This window comes from Pseudoliparis swirei, unplaced genomic scaffold (assembly GCF_029220125.1).
Source record: "Pseudoliparis swirei isolate HS2019 ecotype Mariana Trench unplaced genomic scaffold, NWPU_hadal_v1 hadal_25, whole genome shotgun sequence".
In the NCBI taxonomy this organism is placed as follows: Eukaryota; Metazoa; Chordata; class Actinopteri; order Perciformes; family Liparidae; genus Pseudoliparis; species Pseudoliparis swirei.
In genome coordinates this window covers 436,382-452,116 of record NW_026613261.1, presented here as the reverse complement: position 1 = coordinate 452,116, position 15,735 = coordinate 436,382, and the positions used below count along the sequence as shown (strand labels likewise).

Below are 15,735 nucleotides of genomic sequence, written 5' to 3'. Positions count from 1 at the left end.
TACGTTACTCTACATTACGTTACTTTACGTTACGTTACGTTACTTTACGTTACTTTACTTTAGGTTACGTTACTTTATGTTACCTTACGTTACATTACATTATTTTACTTTACTTTACGTTACTTTACGTTACATTACTTTATGTTACTTTACTTTATGTTACATTTTCATACTTATGTTAGGTTACTACGTAACAATTTACTTGCTACGCTACTTACTACATGCTACGTTACTTTTCTTTGTGTGTGTGTATGTATGTGTCTATGTGTGTGTCTGTGTGTGTGTCTCTGTGTGTGTGTGTGTGTGTGTGTGTGTGTGTCTGTGTGTGTCTCTGTGTGTGTGTGTGTGTGTGTGTGTCTGTGTGTGTCTCTGTCTGTGTCTGTGTGTGTGTGTGTGTGTGTGTCTGTGTGTGTCTCTGTCTGTGTGTGTGTGTGTGTGTGTGTCTGTGTGTGTCTCTGTGTGTGTGTGTGTGTGTGTGTGTGTGTGTGTGTGTGTGTGTGTGTGTGTGTGTGTGTGTGTGTGTGTGTGTGTGTCTTACTCGGGGTTGGCGTTGCCGACACACTTCAGATGAAACTTCTCTCCCTCTCTGGGCAGATCGGTCTCAGGCACGATCTGTGTCTTCGGAGAATCTGTAGTGGAACACACACACATACACACACACACACACACACACACACACACACACACACATACAAACCATGGTTACATAACACAGGTCTCATTAGCAGTCTCATTCATCCCTGTGTCAAATCTGCATCCCCCCCCCCTCCCCCCATAACTCACACAACACGCGCACGGCGTGCTCGCTGCGCTGGTCGCCCGGCGCCAGTGACGGGTGGTCCACGGCGCAGGTGATGAGGACGTTGTCGTCAAAGCGGCTCACCTCCAGGGTGAGCTCGCTGCTCACGTTGAAGGTGGAGTCGTCAGCCAGGAGGCGCACGGCGGGGCGCCCTGGGGGGGGGGGGGGAGGTTAGAGGGAGACACACACACACACACACTCACCTAGATACACACACACACACTCACAAACACACACACCTAGATATACACACACACACTCACAAACACACACACTCTCTCACACACACACTCACATCCACACACACACACACACTCACACTCACGGCTCTCCGTGGCAGGAGAAGAGGAACATGTAACATCGGGGGGGGGCGGAGCGTGAAAGTGGCTGGAGAATCTGGGAAAGTGGACCAGAACCGTGAACTCACACACTCACACACACACAGACACACACACACACAGACACTCACACACACTCACAGACACTCACACACACAGACACTCACACACACACACACACACACTCGTGCACTAGGTGGCTTGCACACGAGCGTCTGCAGATGTAGGTCATGCTCATGAATATGTCACAGGACCCTCCTCCTCCTCCTCCTCTTATTTAATAACATCTTGTTTCATAACTCAGTTTATATGATTTCAATTTTTAGACTATTTATATTGCACACACACACACACACACACCAGCTGAGCCTAGTGGACTCATGTAGACCAGGTATAAGGACCTGGACCTGGTTGTATGTATTTATTCAATGTGGTGTATTAGTTGGGTTTCACATTAGTTTAATTTGTTTGGTGGTTATTTGTTTATTTTTTCTCTGTGTGTCTTCCCGCTGCCGGTGTCTCACCGGGGGTGCTTGGCGCCATGTTCAATGCGGCTCCGCCCCCCCTGTTCACGAGAAGACACGGCATGAAGATCTCCGGTGACTCCTCGTGCAGCGTGGAGGACTTGGCCCGAGCAGTCGGGAAGAAAGTCGGGTTCAGCAGCGTGAAGTCCGCCGCCAAGATGAACGGCTCGATCGTGATCTTCCTGGATCAGGTGGGGAAGGTGAGCCGCGTGGTGGAGGAGGGTCTCTCGGTGGGAGATTTGTTTGTGCAGGTGTTTCCGCTGGATCAGCCGGCCACCAGAGTCCTCGTTTCAAACGTCCCTCCGCTCATCTCCGATGAGTTCCTCAGCAGAGAGCTCTCCCGCACGGAAAGCTGGTCTCCCGATGAGAGATATCATCGGGTTCAAGGAGAGCTCGATGAAGCACATCATGAGTCACCGTAGATCGGTTTATATGATACTCAACGACCGGAGCGCGGAGTTAAACCTGCGCTTCAGCGTCAGAGTAGATGATGTTAACTATAACGTCCACGTCTTCATCGGGCGATGAAGTGCTTTCATTGCGGGAGGAGGGGCACACCGCGAGGGTCTGCTCGAAGCGAGGCGACCCGGCGCCAGCTGGTCCGGGCGGCTCGGGTCCGTCCGGCGCGCGGCGTCTCTGCTGGTGGTGGGGATGAATGAGAGCGTGAGTGATCAGGGTGATGGTGGTGATGAGGGTGGTGAAGCTGGCCAGGGCAGTGAAAGGCAGGCTGTGGGTGGGGTAGGAAGTGAGGAGGGTCAAGAAAAAAAAGGAAAAACAGACAAAAAAATTGGAGGTGATGGTGGTGACGGGGTTAAAGCTGCCAAGAGCAGTGGGGTGGAGGCTGTGGGTGAGGTGGGAAGTGGAGAGGATAAAGGAAAAGAGGAAGGAAAAGATGGGGGGGAAAAGGAAAAAAAGATTTTAAAAACTAAAAATAATATTGGTGATGGTGGTGGTGATGGTGGTATGGGTTTAGAGGTGGAGACGGGGAGGAAAATGATGAGGAAAGTGAGAAAGAGGAGAAAAAGGGAAAAAAAGACAAGGACAATGGTGGTGAGAAGCCCATGGAGGTGGTAGGACAGGTGGGTGGAGGAGGACGGTGCAGGGGGGGGGGGGGCGGAGCAGGTGGAGATGGATGAGGAGGAAGCAGGGGGGCAGAAAGAGGCCCCAAAAAGAAAAAAAGTGACCAGAGCGCCGGCAGCGAGGCCAAAGCCAGCAGGGTGGATTAGAGGAGGAGGAGTCAGGGGGCGAGGCCGGTGGAGGACAGCAGTGATGAGGAGGGGTCAGAGGACAGCGACTCTCCTCTGATTTTAACTAACAGTCAGGCCCAAAAGCTGTATACAGCTGATGAGATCAGTCTGTTTTTACATAAAACAAAAAACAAAAAGAAAGTAGAGGTCAGGGATCACTTCCCTGACCTCGTGGCCTTTGAGCACTCCTGCCGCTACCACATGGCGAAGAAAATATTGGATAAGCAGGAGGTTTTTAGAATCAGAACGCTTTTACTCAAAGTAAAGGAGTGCATCCAGCAGGGGGAGGTGGAGAGCTCCAATGTGTGTTTTAATTGATTTGTTGTTTTTCAGTTGTATTTGTTTTTTAAACTCTTTTCTTTTAATGAACACATTCAGAGTCAGAGTTTAAAACGTAAATGGAGCGAAGGACAGTTAGAAGAGAACATCTATTTATGAATTTAACAAGATGAAAGCCAACGATGTTCTCTTCTTACAAGAGACGCACAGCGACAGCACCAACGAGGCGGACTGGAGGAGGGAGTGGGGGGGGAAGTCCTCCTGAGCCACAACACCAACCTCAGCGGAGGAGTGGGCTTCCTCTTCTCCAGGGCCTTCAGCCCGCGGTCACTGGAGGTCAAACACATCGTGGAGGGGAGGCTGTTCTTTGTGAAAGCACGGTTCGACCTTTTTAACGTGGTTTTTATAAATGTCTATGCTCCAACAACCGGGGCAGAGAGGAAGCTGTTTTTATCCAAAATTAATGATGTTTTAAATGACTGTGCCTCGGAGGATTTTTTATTCTTGGGGGGGGATTTTAACTGCACAGAGGATGATTTTAAAGACAGAAACCACACAGCGCCACATCCAGCTTCACTGCAGGTTCTGAGGAGGCTGGTCCATTCTCATGGTCTGGTGGACGTGTGGAGAAGGATGCATCCGGACTGCCGACAGTACACATGGTCCCACGTTAGGGAGGGAAGGATCTCCTCAGCCAGGTTAGAGCGTATTTATGTTTTTAAGCACCATTTTAATATTTTTAAAATGTGCAGCATTGTTCCGGCTGGTTTTACTGATCACTCTTTGGTTTTATGTCATGTTTTTATCAGTAATTTTTTACCCAGGAGCGCATATTGGCATTTTAATTCATATTTAACTTTCGATAGGAGTTTTAGGGAGGTGTTGTTTTATTTTTGGAGCGTTTTTAGGCTGAGGAAGAGTGATTTTAATAATCTTAGGCAGTGGTGGTACCGTGGTAAGGTAGAGGTTAGGCTCCTTTGTCAGCAGCACACTTTCAACGTCACTAGAGACGTCACCAGATCTATGAAGGACCTGGAGACTGAGATAGTGGACCTAGAAAGTTTAAGCGAGTCCACAGGAGATCGAGGACATATTGAAGTCCTCAAAAGTAAAAAGCGGCTCGCCGACCTGTTCGGGTTAAAGTACAAGGCGCACTGGTCAGGTCCCGATTCCAGACCATCGCGGAGATGCACACTCCCTCTAGCTTCTTCTTCGGCCTGGAGAAGAGGAGTGGCAGGGGCGAGTGATCCACTCACTGCTGACGGAAGCAGGGCAGCCGGTTGTGGAGCCAAGCCAGATCCGGAAGCGAGCGGTGGGGTTTACCTCCCTTTATGCCACTGAGTATAGGGAGGAGGGAGAGTCGGCGGAGGGGCTCTGTGGGGAGCTGCCTCAGGTCTCTGAGGAGACTAATGAGGAGCTCGACAGACCCATAACCCCCCAAGAGCTGAAAGCTGCCCTGCAGGGAATGCAGGGAGGGCGCCCCCCCGGTATCGACGGCCTCCCCGCTGAATTTTATAAAAAATACTGGGATATCCTCGGAGGGGACATCCTAGAAGTCTTCAACGAGAGTCTGGCCTCTGGTTCCATGCCGATGTCCTGCCGGAGGGCAGTGCTGACGCTACTGCCTAAAAAAGGAAACCCGCAGGACATCGGTAACTGGCGCCCTGTGTCTCTGCTGTGTGTGGATTATAAGCTTCTGTCCAGGGTCCTCGCCTCCAGGCTGAGGGGAGCTATGGAGCAGGTCCTCCATCGGGACCAGACCTACTGTGTGCCCGGCAGGTCCATGGTGGACAACGTCCACCTCATTCGGGACGTTTTGGAGGTCTCCAGCTCGTTGGGTATGGATACTGGTCTGATTTCTCTAGATCAGGAAAAGGCTTTTGACCGCGTTGAACACGGCTTCCTCTGGAAAGTTCTGGGGAAGTTTGGGTTCAGCGTTGGCTTCATAGCTAAGATCAAGGTGTTGTACAGTAATGTTGAGAGTGTGCTGAAGATAAACGGCAGGCTGTGTGCTCCTTTTAGAGTGAGTAGAGGGGTCCGGCAGGGCTGTGCTCTGTCCGGGATGCTCTACGCACTCTCCCTCGAGCCCCTCCTCATTAAAATACGCTCTAGCCTGCATGGTTTAGTTTTATCTGGTTTTAATAAAAAAATGATTTTATCGGCGTATGCCGACGACGTCGTTGTTTTTATTAAAGACTAAAATGATGTAAACCTTTTAAATCAAATTGTACAGGATTTTAGCACAGCATCGTCAGCGAGGGTGAACTGGAGGAAAAGCGAAGCCCTCGCTGTGGGGGAGTGGCGTGGCGGCCTCCCGGTTCTTCCACAGAAACGGGTGTGGCAAAAAGAAGGTTTTAAATATTTAGGGATTTATTTTAAATATTTAGGGATTTACCTCGGAGGAAAAAGCATGGTCCAGAAGAACTGGGAGGGCGTCACAGAGAAGATAGAGGGGAAACTTTCCAAGTGGAAGTGGCTGCTCCCCCAAATGTCTTTTAAAGGTAGAGTACTGGTTTTAAACAATCTTATTGCATCCCAACTGTGGCACAGGTTGACAGTTTTAGACCCTCCCTCGGGCTTCTTAGCCAACATACAAAAGAAGATGGTGGATTTCTTTTGGGAGGGTCTACACTGGGTGCCACAGGGGTGCTGTTTTAGCCAGAGAGGAGGGGGACAGGGCCTTGTCCACCTGGCCAGCCGGACGGCCACTTTTAGATTACAGTTTGTTCAGAAGTTTTAACGAGTCCGGGGTTTTTAGTGTGGCGAGACGTGGCCAGCTGCATCCTCAGACGTGCTGACAACCTGGGGCTGGATACTGCTCTGTTTTTAATAGACTCCAGCATTTTAAAGTTAAGTGGGCTGCCTCCTTTTTATCAGGGTGTTTTTAAGTCAGGCCCTTTTTAAACACGAAAGGTGCTCACAGTCTGACTCTCTGTTCTGGTTGTTGAGAGAACCATTAATTTATAAAGCAAGAATGGACATTAGCAGCAGCGTCACCCCTGGACTAACGGGGGCGCTGCTGCGAACAAAGACTCTTTCCCTGCAGCAGTTGGTGGATGCAGTGGGGCCGACGCTGAGCAACCCCCCGGCCCTGGGCTCCCTGCTGGGGATGCATTCCGACCGGGTGGCGAGGAGGCTCCTGGAGCTGTGGAGGCAGAGGCTAACCGGGTTGGAGAGGAGCCTCCTCAACGACTACAGCCAGCAGAGAGCAGAGCCGGACCCTGCAGACCCCTTCCCAGACATCTCCCTCAGCCCGGGGCTAGGGGGACTCACCGGCCCCCTGCTAAAGACATTTACAGTGAGAAAAGCAGACAAAAAGACACTGTATTTTAACCTCGTGAAGAGCATCAACAGGTCCAGACTGTGCAACAGACTGCCCACTGTGTGGTCAGAGAGACTTGGGCATGGAGGCCCTGGCCCGCAGTGGGGGGTCCTATACAAGCCTCCCTTGAAGAAAAGGACCGCTGACCTTAAATGGCGGATTTTACACGGTGCTGTCGCGTCCAACGCTTTCATTTCGGTAATCAATCCCGCTGTCCTGAGCCAGTGCCCCTTCTGTGACCTCCGGGAGACTATTTACCATGTTTTTAATGAGTGTAAGAGACTTTTGAGTTTCTTCTCTCTTTTAACATTGGTTTTTAGTCTTTTTAATGTGGTTTTTACAAGAAAAGGTTTTTATCATGGGAGCTGCCTACAAAAAAACAGAAAAAGAAAAGTGGAAGCTCCTAAATTTTCTGTCAGGCGAAGCCAAAATGGCCATTTATTTAACCAGGAAGTCCCGGGTGGAAAACAGAGAGGGGCAGGAGGCCGGGGCAGTGTGGCTCTGTAACATCAGAGCCAGACTCTGGCTGGAGTTCAGGTTTTATAAACACATTGGAGACCTGGATGCTTTTAAACAACGCTGGTGTTTTAAAGGTATTGTGTGTTCTGTGGTGGAGGAGGAGCTGGAGTTTGCACCACTTTTTATTAGGTGAAACATGTTTTATTTTTTAAAATGTTTTTTTGGTTTGCTTTTATTTTAAACAACCTGATTTTTTAAAACACTTTATTTTTAAAGAAACGGTGTAAAGGCTAAGAAAATGTAAATAAAGTGCACACACATACAGACACACACACACGCACACACACACACGCACGCACACACACACACGCTCACTCACACACGCTCACTCACACACACACACACACGCTCACTCACACACACACACGCACACACACACACATACAGACATGCTCACACACACACGCTCACACACACACACGCTCACACACACACACACACACACACACGCTCACACACACACGCTCACACACACACGCTCACTCACCCTGCAGCTCCTCGTCGCCCCGGTACCAGTGCAGCTGGGCGGGGGGCTTGCTGCCCGCGCTGCTGCAGGTCAGGGTGACCTTGCCGCCCTCCAGCACGGCGCTCTCAAAGCCCAGGATGTGAGGCTTACCGGGGACACCTGGGGCGAGAGAGGCAGGGTTAACACTGAGAGAGAGAGAGGGAGAGAGGGCGAGAGAGGCAGGGTTAACACTGAGAGAGAGAGGGCGAGAGAGGCAGGGTTAACACTCTGTGCGTTTACATGATGGTATAATTCTAATCTTGCTTTAGTCGGACTCTGCTATCTTTTGGGGGATCTGCTGTTATCCCAATATACATGGCAGAGAGTCATTAGAATCATTGGCCTTTGAAAGCATGTCATATCCGATACGATAGGCGGCGCTGTTTTCATTACAACTCGTGGTGATACAGCCATTTCTGCTTGACCTCTTCACCACCACCAACAACAACCAACAACAACAACATCAACATTTAGAGAAAGATGGCGAACAGAGAGCGATGCGAAGCTACATCCCTCTACTATTCTTGCATGATGTTAATAGTGACATTATCGTCTCTTTCGACTCTTTCGACTTCCGGGTCACGACATGGGAGGGAGGAGGGAGGGAGGGAGGGAGGGAGGGAGGGAGGAGGGCGGCGGGATCTCGAGCATGCGCAAAGACGCAAAGTCCAGTTCCTAATCCAATTCACCGTTACATGCCGCGATAGTCGAATTATCAACCGGATCGGATGGAGTTATCCAGGGTGTGAATCGGATCGTAGTCGAACCGCACACAGTCGAACATGTTCACATGAAACGGATCATTCGATTTCAGTCCGACTAAGCCAGTTATTCGAATGCATGTAAACACGGTCAGTGGGAGAGAGAGAGGGAGGGGGAGAGAGAGAGAGGCAGGGTTAACACAAGAGAGAGAAAGAGAGAGAGGGGAGAGAGGGAGAGAGAGGCAGGGTTAACACAAGAGAGAGAGAGAGAGAGAGCGTCCCACTGCAGGCTTCACCTTGACCCCACACACACACATGGGGCAGCGGCTCTCAGGTGAACTTTATACTTTATCTTCTTCTAGTTCAGAGTTTTAATTTCCTTAAACTTCTTTAATACTTCTGTAATGCACTTTGTCTCGAGTGTAAACTGTTCCTGAGTTCACCGCCAGGGGGCGCTGCTCGGAGACTACGGAACCTAACAAACATTTAGCTCCTTCCAGACGATGCTGCGCTGTGATTGGCCGGTCTGCCTTCGAAGGGGGCGGGGTGAGGGGGGGGGTCACGAACAGATCAGATTCTATGAGGCGGAGGTGAAGAGGAGGAAGCCCCGCCCACCCACAGGGAGGTGGAGTCTGCTTGAATTAGAGATAGAAGAAGAAGAACACCTGAACCAGAAGAGAGGACAGGTGACGAACAAAGATTAATAAACTACAACTCCCAGAATTCATCAAGTAAAAAGTTTAAGATGGGAGTTCTTGTTTTTTGGCTATATATATATATATACTAGGGCTGTCAGCGTTAACGCGTTAATCTATGCGATTAATTTGGCCGCGTTAACGCACTAAAATATTTTAACGCAATTAGCGCAACTTTGTTTACTTCCGGTGTTCGTTGAGGTTTTTAGACTCAAACCGAGTGTCAAGCCGCGGCAGTACGGTTTAACACTGTTTCCGTTTTTAAAACAATTATTTCTCCACGAAAATAAGGATCAGAAATCAGTTTAACTCGTGGATGAATCAGTCGGGTTTCCTCCTGCTCCTCCTTCCTCCCGTCTCCCCCTCTGATACACAGAGGAACGGAGGGCGACGTGTCGGGGACGCGCGGAAAGAACTCGACACACGAAACCTTCACCGTGATTGGTCAATCCGTTTGTCTGTCAACATTTTGGGAAAAATACAACCAATGAACACTCAGTAAATCACAAAGGACCTCCCACCACACATGTGAGGCTCTTGAGCAGCCTGTCAGTCAGAGAACCAGAGGACACGGCACCAGGACAACTGAGCCTCATTGAATAGAGATGAGATTGTTCTGGAATGTTTGATGTAGAACACGTGGGTATGTGTCACATAAAAACGCCTTTAAAAGGTGAATTTAATTTTTTTGTAAAATGTATAAAATGCCCCCAGCCTCCAGAGGGTGAACGTGACATATGTGAATGTCAGTCAGTTACCAAGGCCACTGGTTCTGCTGTTCAGTGGTAAAGATGACAGGACCAATGGGGTCTCAATATACTTCTTTTTTTTACTAATCTGGATGTTTCACTGAAGAAACAATTTATCATCCACAATATTAAATACCTCGCTGGCACTTTATAGGTAGGAGCCTCTTTGAAAACACAGCTCTGTGTGAAGTTTGGTCTTTAAAAAGAAGAAAAAACACTTTTAATCGCGATTAATGAATTTCAAAATGTGCGATTAATTAGTTACTTTTTTTTAATCGATTGACAGCCCTAATATATATATATATATTTATTTATATGAAATATATATTTATATATAAAAATGTAAAAAATATATTTATATATATATATATATAAACATATACATATATATATTTATATAATATATATATATTTATTTATTTATATAAAATATATATATATAAAATTCAAAATATATATTTTAAAAAAAAAAATATATATATACACTACCGTTCAAAAGTTTGGGATCACTTAGAAATGACTTTATTTTTCAAAGAAAAGCATTGTTTTTTCAATAAAGATAACATTAAATTAATCAGAAATACACTCTCTACATTGTTAATGTGGTAAATGACTATTCTAGGTGGAAGTGTCTGGTTTCTAATGAAATATCTCCAGAGGTGTATAGAGGCCCATTTCCATCAACTATCACTCCAGTGTTCTAATGGTACATTGTGTTTGCTAATCGCCTTAGAAGACTAATGTCTGATTAGAAAACCCGTGCAATTATGTTGGCACAGCTGAAAACAGTTATGCTGGTGATATAACCTATACAACTGGCCTTACTTTGAGCTTGAAGATTGTAGAACAAAATTAATATTTCAAATATTAATCATTATTTCTAACCTTGTCAATGTATTGACTATATTTTATATTCATTTGATAAATGAAAGTGTGATTTTTCATGGAAGACACAAAATTGTCTGGGTGATCCCAAACTTTTGAACGGTAGTGTACATGGATGGATGGATGTGGCTTTCGATCACATTCAGCTGTTCCTGTTATTTTGTCCAGCCCCTGCAGACAAACATCAATCTATAAAGTGCGCACTAACCGAGGTAGAGAGAGAGAGAGAGAGAGAGGTCAATGTTTAATGTATCAGTGTGAGATGTGTGTGTGTGTGTGTGTGTGAAGCAAAGGGCTCTGAATATTAATGAGAGAACAGAGCTCACATGGAAGAGGCTGTCAGGCCCTACGAGGAGGAAGCTTCACACACACACACACACACACACACACACACACACACACACACACACACACACACACACACACACACACACACACACACACACACACACACACACACACACACACACACACACACACACACACACACACACACACACACACACACACACACACACACCGACACTTACAATTGACTGGACAAAGCACTTTGTGTGTGTGTGTTAAACCCACGTGAACCCCTGGAGCCTCAGCTTGGGGTTCTCTGGGGGTCTCTGGGGGTCTATTGGGGTCTTTGTGGGTCTGTGGGGGTCTTTGTGGGTCTCTGGGGGTCTTTGTGGGTCTCTGGGGTCTCTGGGGTCTGTGGGCTCTTTGTGGGTCTCTGGGGGTCTGTGGGGGTCTCTGGGGGTCTGTGGGGGTTTTTGTGGGTCTCTGGGGGTCTGTGTGGGTCTGTGGGGGTCTGTGTGGGTCTCTGGGGGTCTGTGGGGGTCTGTGTGGGTCTCTGGGGGTCTGTGGGGGTCTGTGGGGGTCTGTGTGGGTCTCTGGGTGTCTCTGGGGGTCTGTGGGGGTCTCTGGGGGTCTGTGTGGGTCTCTGGGGGTCTGTGGGGGTCTGTGGGGGTCTCTGCGGGGTCTGTGGGGGTATGTGGGGGTCTTTGTGAGTCTGTGGGGGTCTGTGGGGGTCTTTGTGAGTCTTTGTGAGTCTCTGGGGGTCTGTGGGGGTCTGTGGGGGTCTTTGTGGGTCTTTGTGGGTCTGTGGGGATCAGACACACACACACAGACTCTCACACACACACACACACACAGACTCACACACATTCACACACACACACACACACACAGACTCTCACACACACACACACACACAGACTCTCACACACACACACAGACTCACACTCACACACATTCACACACACACTCACACTCACACAGACTCACACTCACAGACTCACACACACAGACTCACACAGACTCACACACACAGACTCACACTCACACTCACACAGACTCACACACAGACACACACAGACTCACACACACAGACTCACACACATTCACACTCTCAGACTCACACACACAGACTCACACACAAACAGACTCACACACACACACTCACACACACAGACTCACACTCACAGACTCACACACACACAGACTCACACACACAGACTCACACTCACACTCACACAGACTCACACACAGACACACACAGACTCACACACACAGACTCACACACATTCACACTCTCAGACTCACACACAAACAGACTCACACACACACACTCACACAGACTCACACTCACAGACTCACACACACACAGACTCACACACAAAGACTTACACAGACTCACACACACAGACTCACACTCACACAGACTCACACACACACACAGACTCTCACACACAGACTCTCACACACACACACACACACACAGACTCTCACACACACACACACACACACACACACAGACTCTCACACACACACACACACACACAGACTCTCACACACACACACACACAGACTCTCACACACACACACACACACACACACAGACTCTCACACACACACACAGACTCTCACACACAGACTCTCACACACACACACACACACACAGACTCTCACACACACACACACACACACACAGACTCACACACACACACACACAGACTCTCACACACACACACACACACACACACACACACACACACAGACTCTCACACACACACACAGACTCTCACACACACACACACAGACTCTCACACACACACAGACTCTCACACACACACACACACAAACAGACTCACACACACACAGACTCACACACACAGACTCACACACACAGATTCACACTCACACACATTCACACACACAGACTCACACACTCTCAGACTCACACTCACACTCACACAGACTCTCACACACAGACTCTCACACACACACACACACACAGACTCACACACTCTCAGACTCACACTCACACACACACAGACTCTCACACACAGACTCTCACACATACACACACACAGACTCTCACACACACACACACACACAGACTCTCACACACACACACACACACATCTATTGGGGTGTTTGTGGGTCTGTGGGGATCTATTGGGGTCTGTGGGGGTCTGTGGGGGTCTCCCCTCATACATGTTTAATGACCGGCTCTCTGTCGGGGGCCTGAAATATTCATGCAGCAGAGCTCAGAGAGGAGTGATGTCATTATTGTAAACACACACACACAAACACAAGGCAGCGGTCTATGGACTGAGGAGGGCGGTGAAGGAGGCCAAGAGGAGGTACCGAGACAGAGTGGAATCACAGATGGAGCAGCGCGACACCAGGCGCCTATGGCAGGGGCTACGGACTATCACAAACTACCGGAGCAGACCCCGCGCAATGGTGAGTGCCGACGCATCCCTAGCGGACGACCTGAACTCATTTTATGCACGGTTTGAGGCTAGCAACAACAGCGCTAGCTCGCCGGCTAACAACAACACCGTTAGCGTAGCCGAGGTGAGTTCTACCGCTGGGGATGAACACACACTCTGTGACCGAGCACAGTGTGAGGAGGGCTCTGTTGAGGGTGAACACCAGGAAAGCTGCAGGTCCAGATGGCATATCTGGGCGAGTACTGAAGACCTGTGCTAACCAGCTAGCTCCAGTGTTCACCACAATATTCAACCTCTCCCTGGCTGAGTCCGTGGTCCCCGCCTGCTTCAAGAGATCCACTATTGTCCCTGTGCCCAAGAATGCTTCTCCAGCATGTATGAACGACTACCGACCGGTGGCCCTCACCTCGGTGGTCATGAAATGCTTTGAGAGGCTGATAAAGGACTACATCTGCGCCTTCCTCCTTCCTCCATGGACCCGCTGCAGTTTGCTTATCGCCCAAACAGATCCACGGATGATGCTGTCTCCCAGGTACTGCACACCACACTCTCTCATCTGGACAGCCAGAGGGGGGGCTATGTGAGACTGCTGTTCATTGATTATAGTTCAGCTTTCAACACCATAGTCCCCTCCAGACTGGCCGGGAAGCTGATTGAGCTGGGACTGAACACCCCTGTGTGCTTGGATCCTGGACTTCCTGACCGCCAGGCCACAGGTGGTCAGGGTGGGCAGACACACCTCAAACCCCTCACCCTGAACACAGGATCCCCCAGGGTTGCGTCCTCAGCCCCTACTGTACTCCCTGTACACACATGACTGTGTGGCCAGGTTCAGCTCAACACCATCATCAAGTTTATGGATGACACAGTGGTGGTGGGCCTGATCTCCGACAACGACGAGAAGGCCTACCTGGAGGAAGTTGCTGATCTGTCACTCTGGTGCCAGGACAACAGCCTCATCATGAATGTCACCAAAACTAAGGAGCTGATTGTGGACTTTAGGAGGGTACAACAACAGAGGACGACTCACCACTGGGGATTAACGGGACTACTGTGGAGAGGGTGAGCGGGTATAAATACCTGGGAGTCCACATCACCGAGGATCTGACATGGTCAACAAACACAGACACTCTGGTGTGAGAGGCAAGGCAGCGCCTCTACCACCTCAGGCAGCTGAGGAAATTTAAAGTTTCCCAGAGGATCCTTCAGTCCTTCTACTCTGGAGCTGTAGAGAGCGTCCTGACAGGAAGCATCACAGCCTGGTTTGGCAACTGCTCCGCTCAGGACAGGAAGGCTCTGCAGAGAGTAGTGCGTCGGCTGAGCGCACTATTGGAACTACACTCCCCACCCTGCAGGACTTGTACACCAGGAGGTGCAGAACCAGAGCCGGCAGGATCATGAAGGATCCTCACCACCCCAACAACAGACTGTTTCAGCTGCTGCGGTCAGGCAGGCGCCTCCGTAGTCACGCTGCAAGAACAGAGAGACTGAGACGGAGTTTCTTTCCTCAGGCCATCAGGATTGTGAACTCCGACCTCACCAGGACCCCCACATAGACCCACACAACTGCCCCTCTTAGGCACACACACACACACACACACACACACACTTACTGTAAATATTGTGTTGTTTTTTATTTTTGTAAATAGTGTGTACTTGTTGCCCTTGCACATTCCTGCTGAGCATTGCCACTTTCATTTCACTGCACACCCTGTGTGTGTATGTGACAAATAAAACATCTTGAATCTTGAATCTTGAAGCACACACACACACACAAACACACACACTCATTAACATTGCATGCGCTCTGTTCATGCCGTTGTCCAGGGTGACTATATTTAATTAATTTTGATACTTTGCAGAACTGCCCAAAACAACTTTGGAGTAAATATCAACATAATTATTTATTTAATAACACACACACACACTCACACACACACACACACACACACACACACACACGGTGTAACGCCCTGAACGTGACGTAGCGTCTCTGGTCTCCACCTTCAGAGTGAAGGAGGCGTCTGATCACAGAGCAGCTCAGAGGGTTAGAGAACAACAACAACAACAACAACAACAAACATCAGCGATGAGTCTCCTGCCCAACGACACCTCCCAGGATCAGTATATATATATATATATATACAGTGTATAAATATATATATATATATACAGTATATAAATATATAGAGTATATAAATATATATATATATTTTAATTAAGTATCTTCAATAAATTTGACAGTTAATTAACGCTTCGTTTCTAGTTTTACACGTGAGGATCACATCAGGATCAGGATCCTAAAGACCAGGATCCTAAAACCAGGATCCTAAGGACCCGGATCCTAAGGACCGGGTCTGGGGGTCTGGGGGTCTGGGGGTCTGGCTCATGGAGCCGTTTCCTGTCGGCACATTTCTCTGATTGAGTCTCAATGTGAACGTCT

The 15,735-nt window shown here is 48.8% G+C and overlaps 1 protein-coding gene across 5 annotated transcripts in view; it reads right to left on the bottom strand.

Moving 5' to 3' along the window:
• The window catches only part of cadm3 (cell adhesion molecule 3), an 89,923-nt gene that overhangs the window by 24,992 nt on the left and 49,196 nt on the right, over positions 1 to 15,735 (bottom strand). For all 5 annotated transcript variants that reach the window (XM_056410613.1, XM_056410612.1, XM_056410614.1 and 2 more), the window contains 3 exons: positions 7,516 to 7,653; positions 784 to 951; positions 539 to 629 (listed from right to left, as the gene is read on the bottom strand). In XM_056410613.1, coding sequence (XP_056266588.1) covers positions 539 to 629; positions 784 to 951; positions 7,516 to 7,653 — 397 coding nt within the window. The remainder of the gene's footprint in view (positions 1 to 538; positions 630 to 783; positions 952 to 7,515; positions 7,654 to 15,735) is intronic.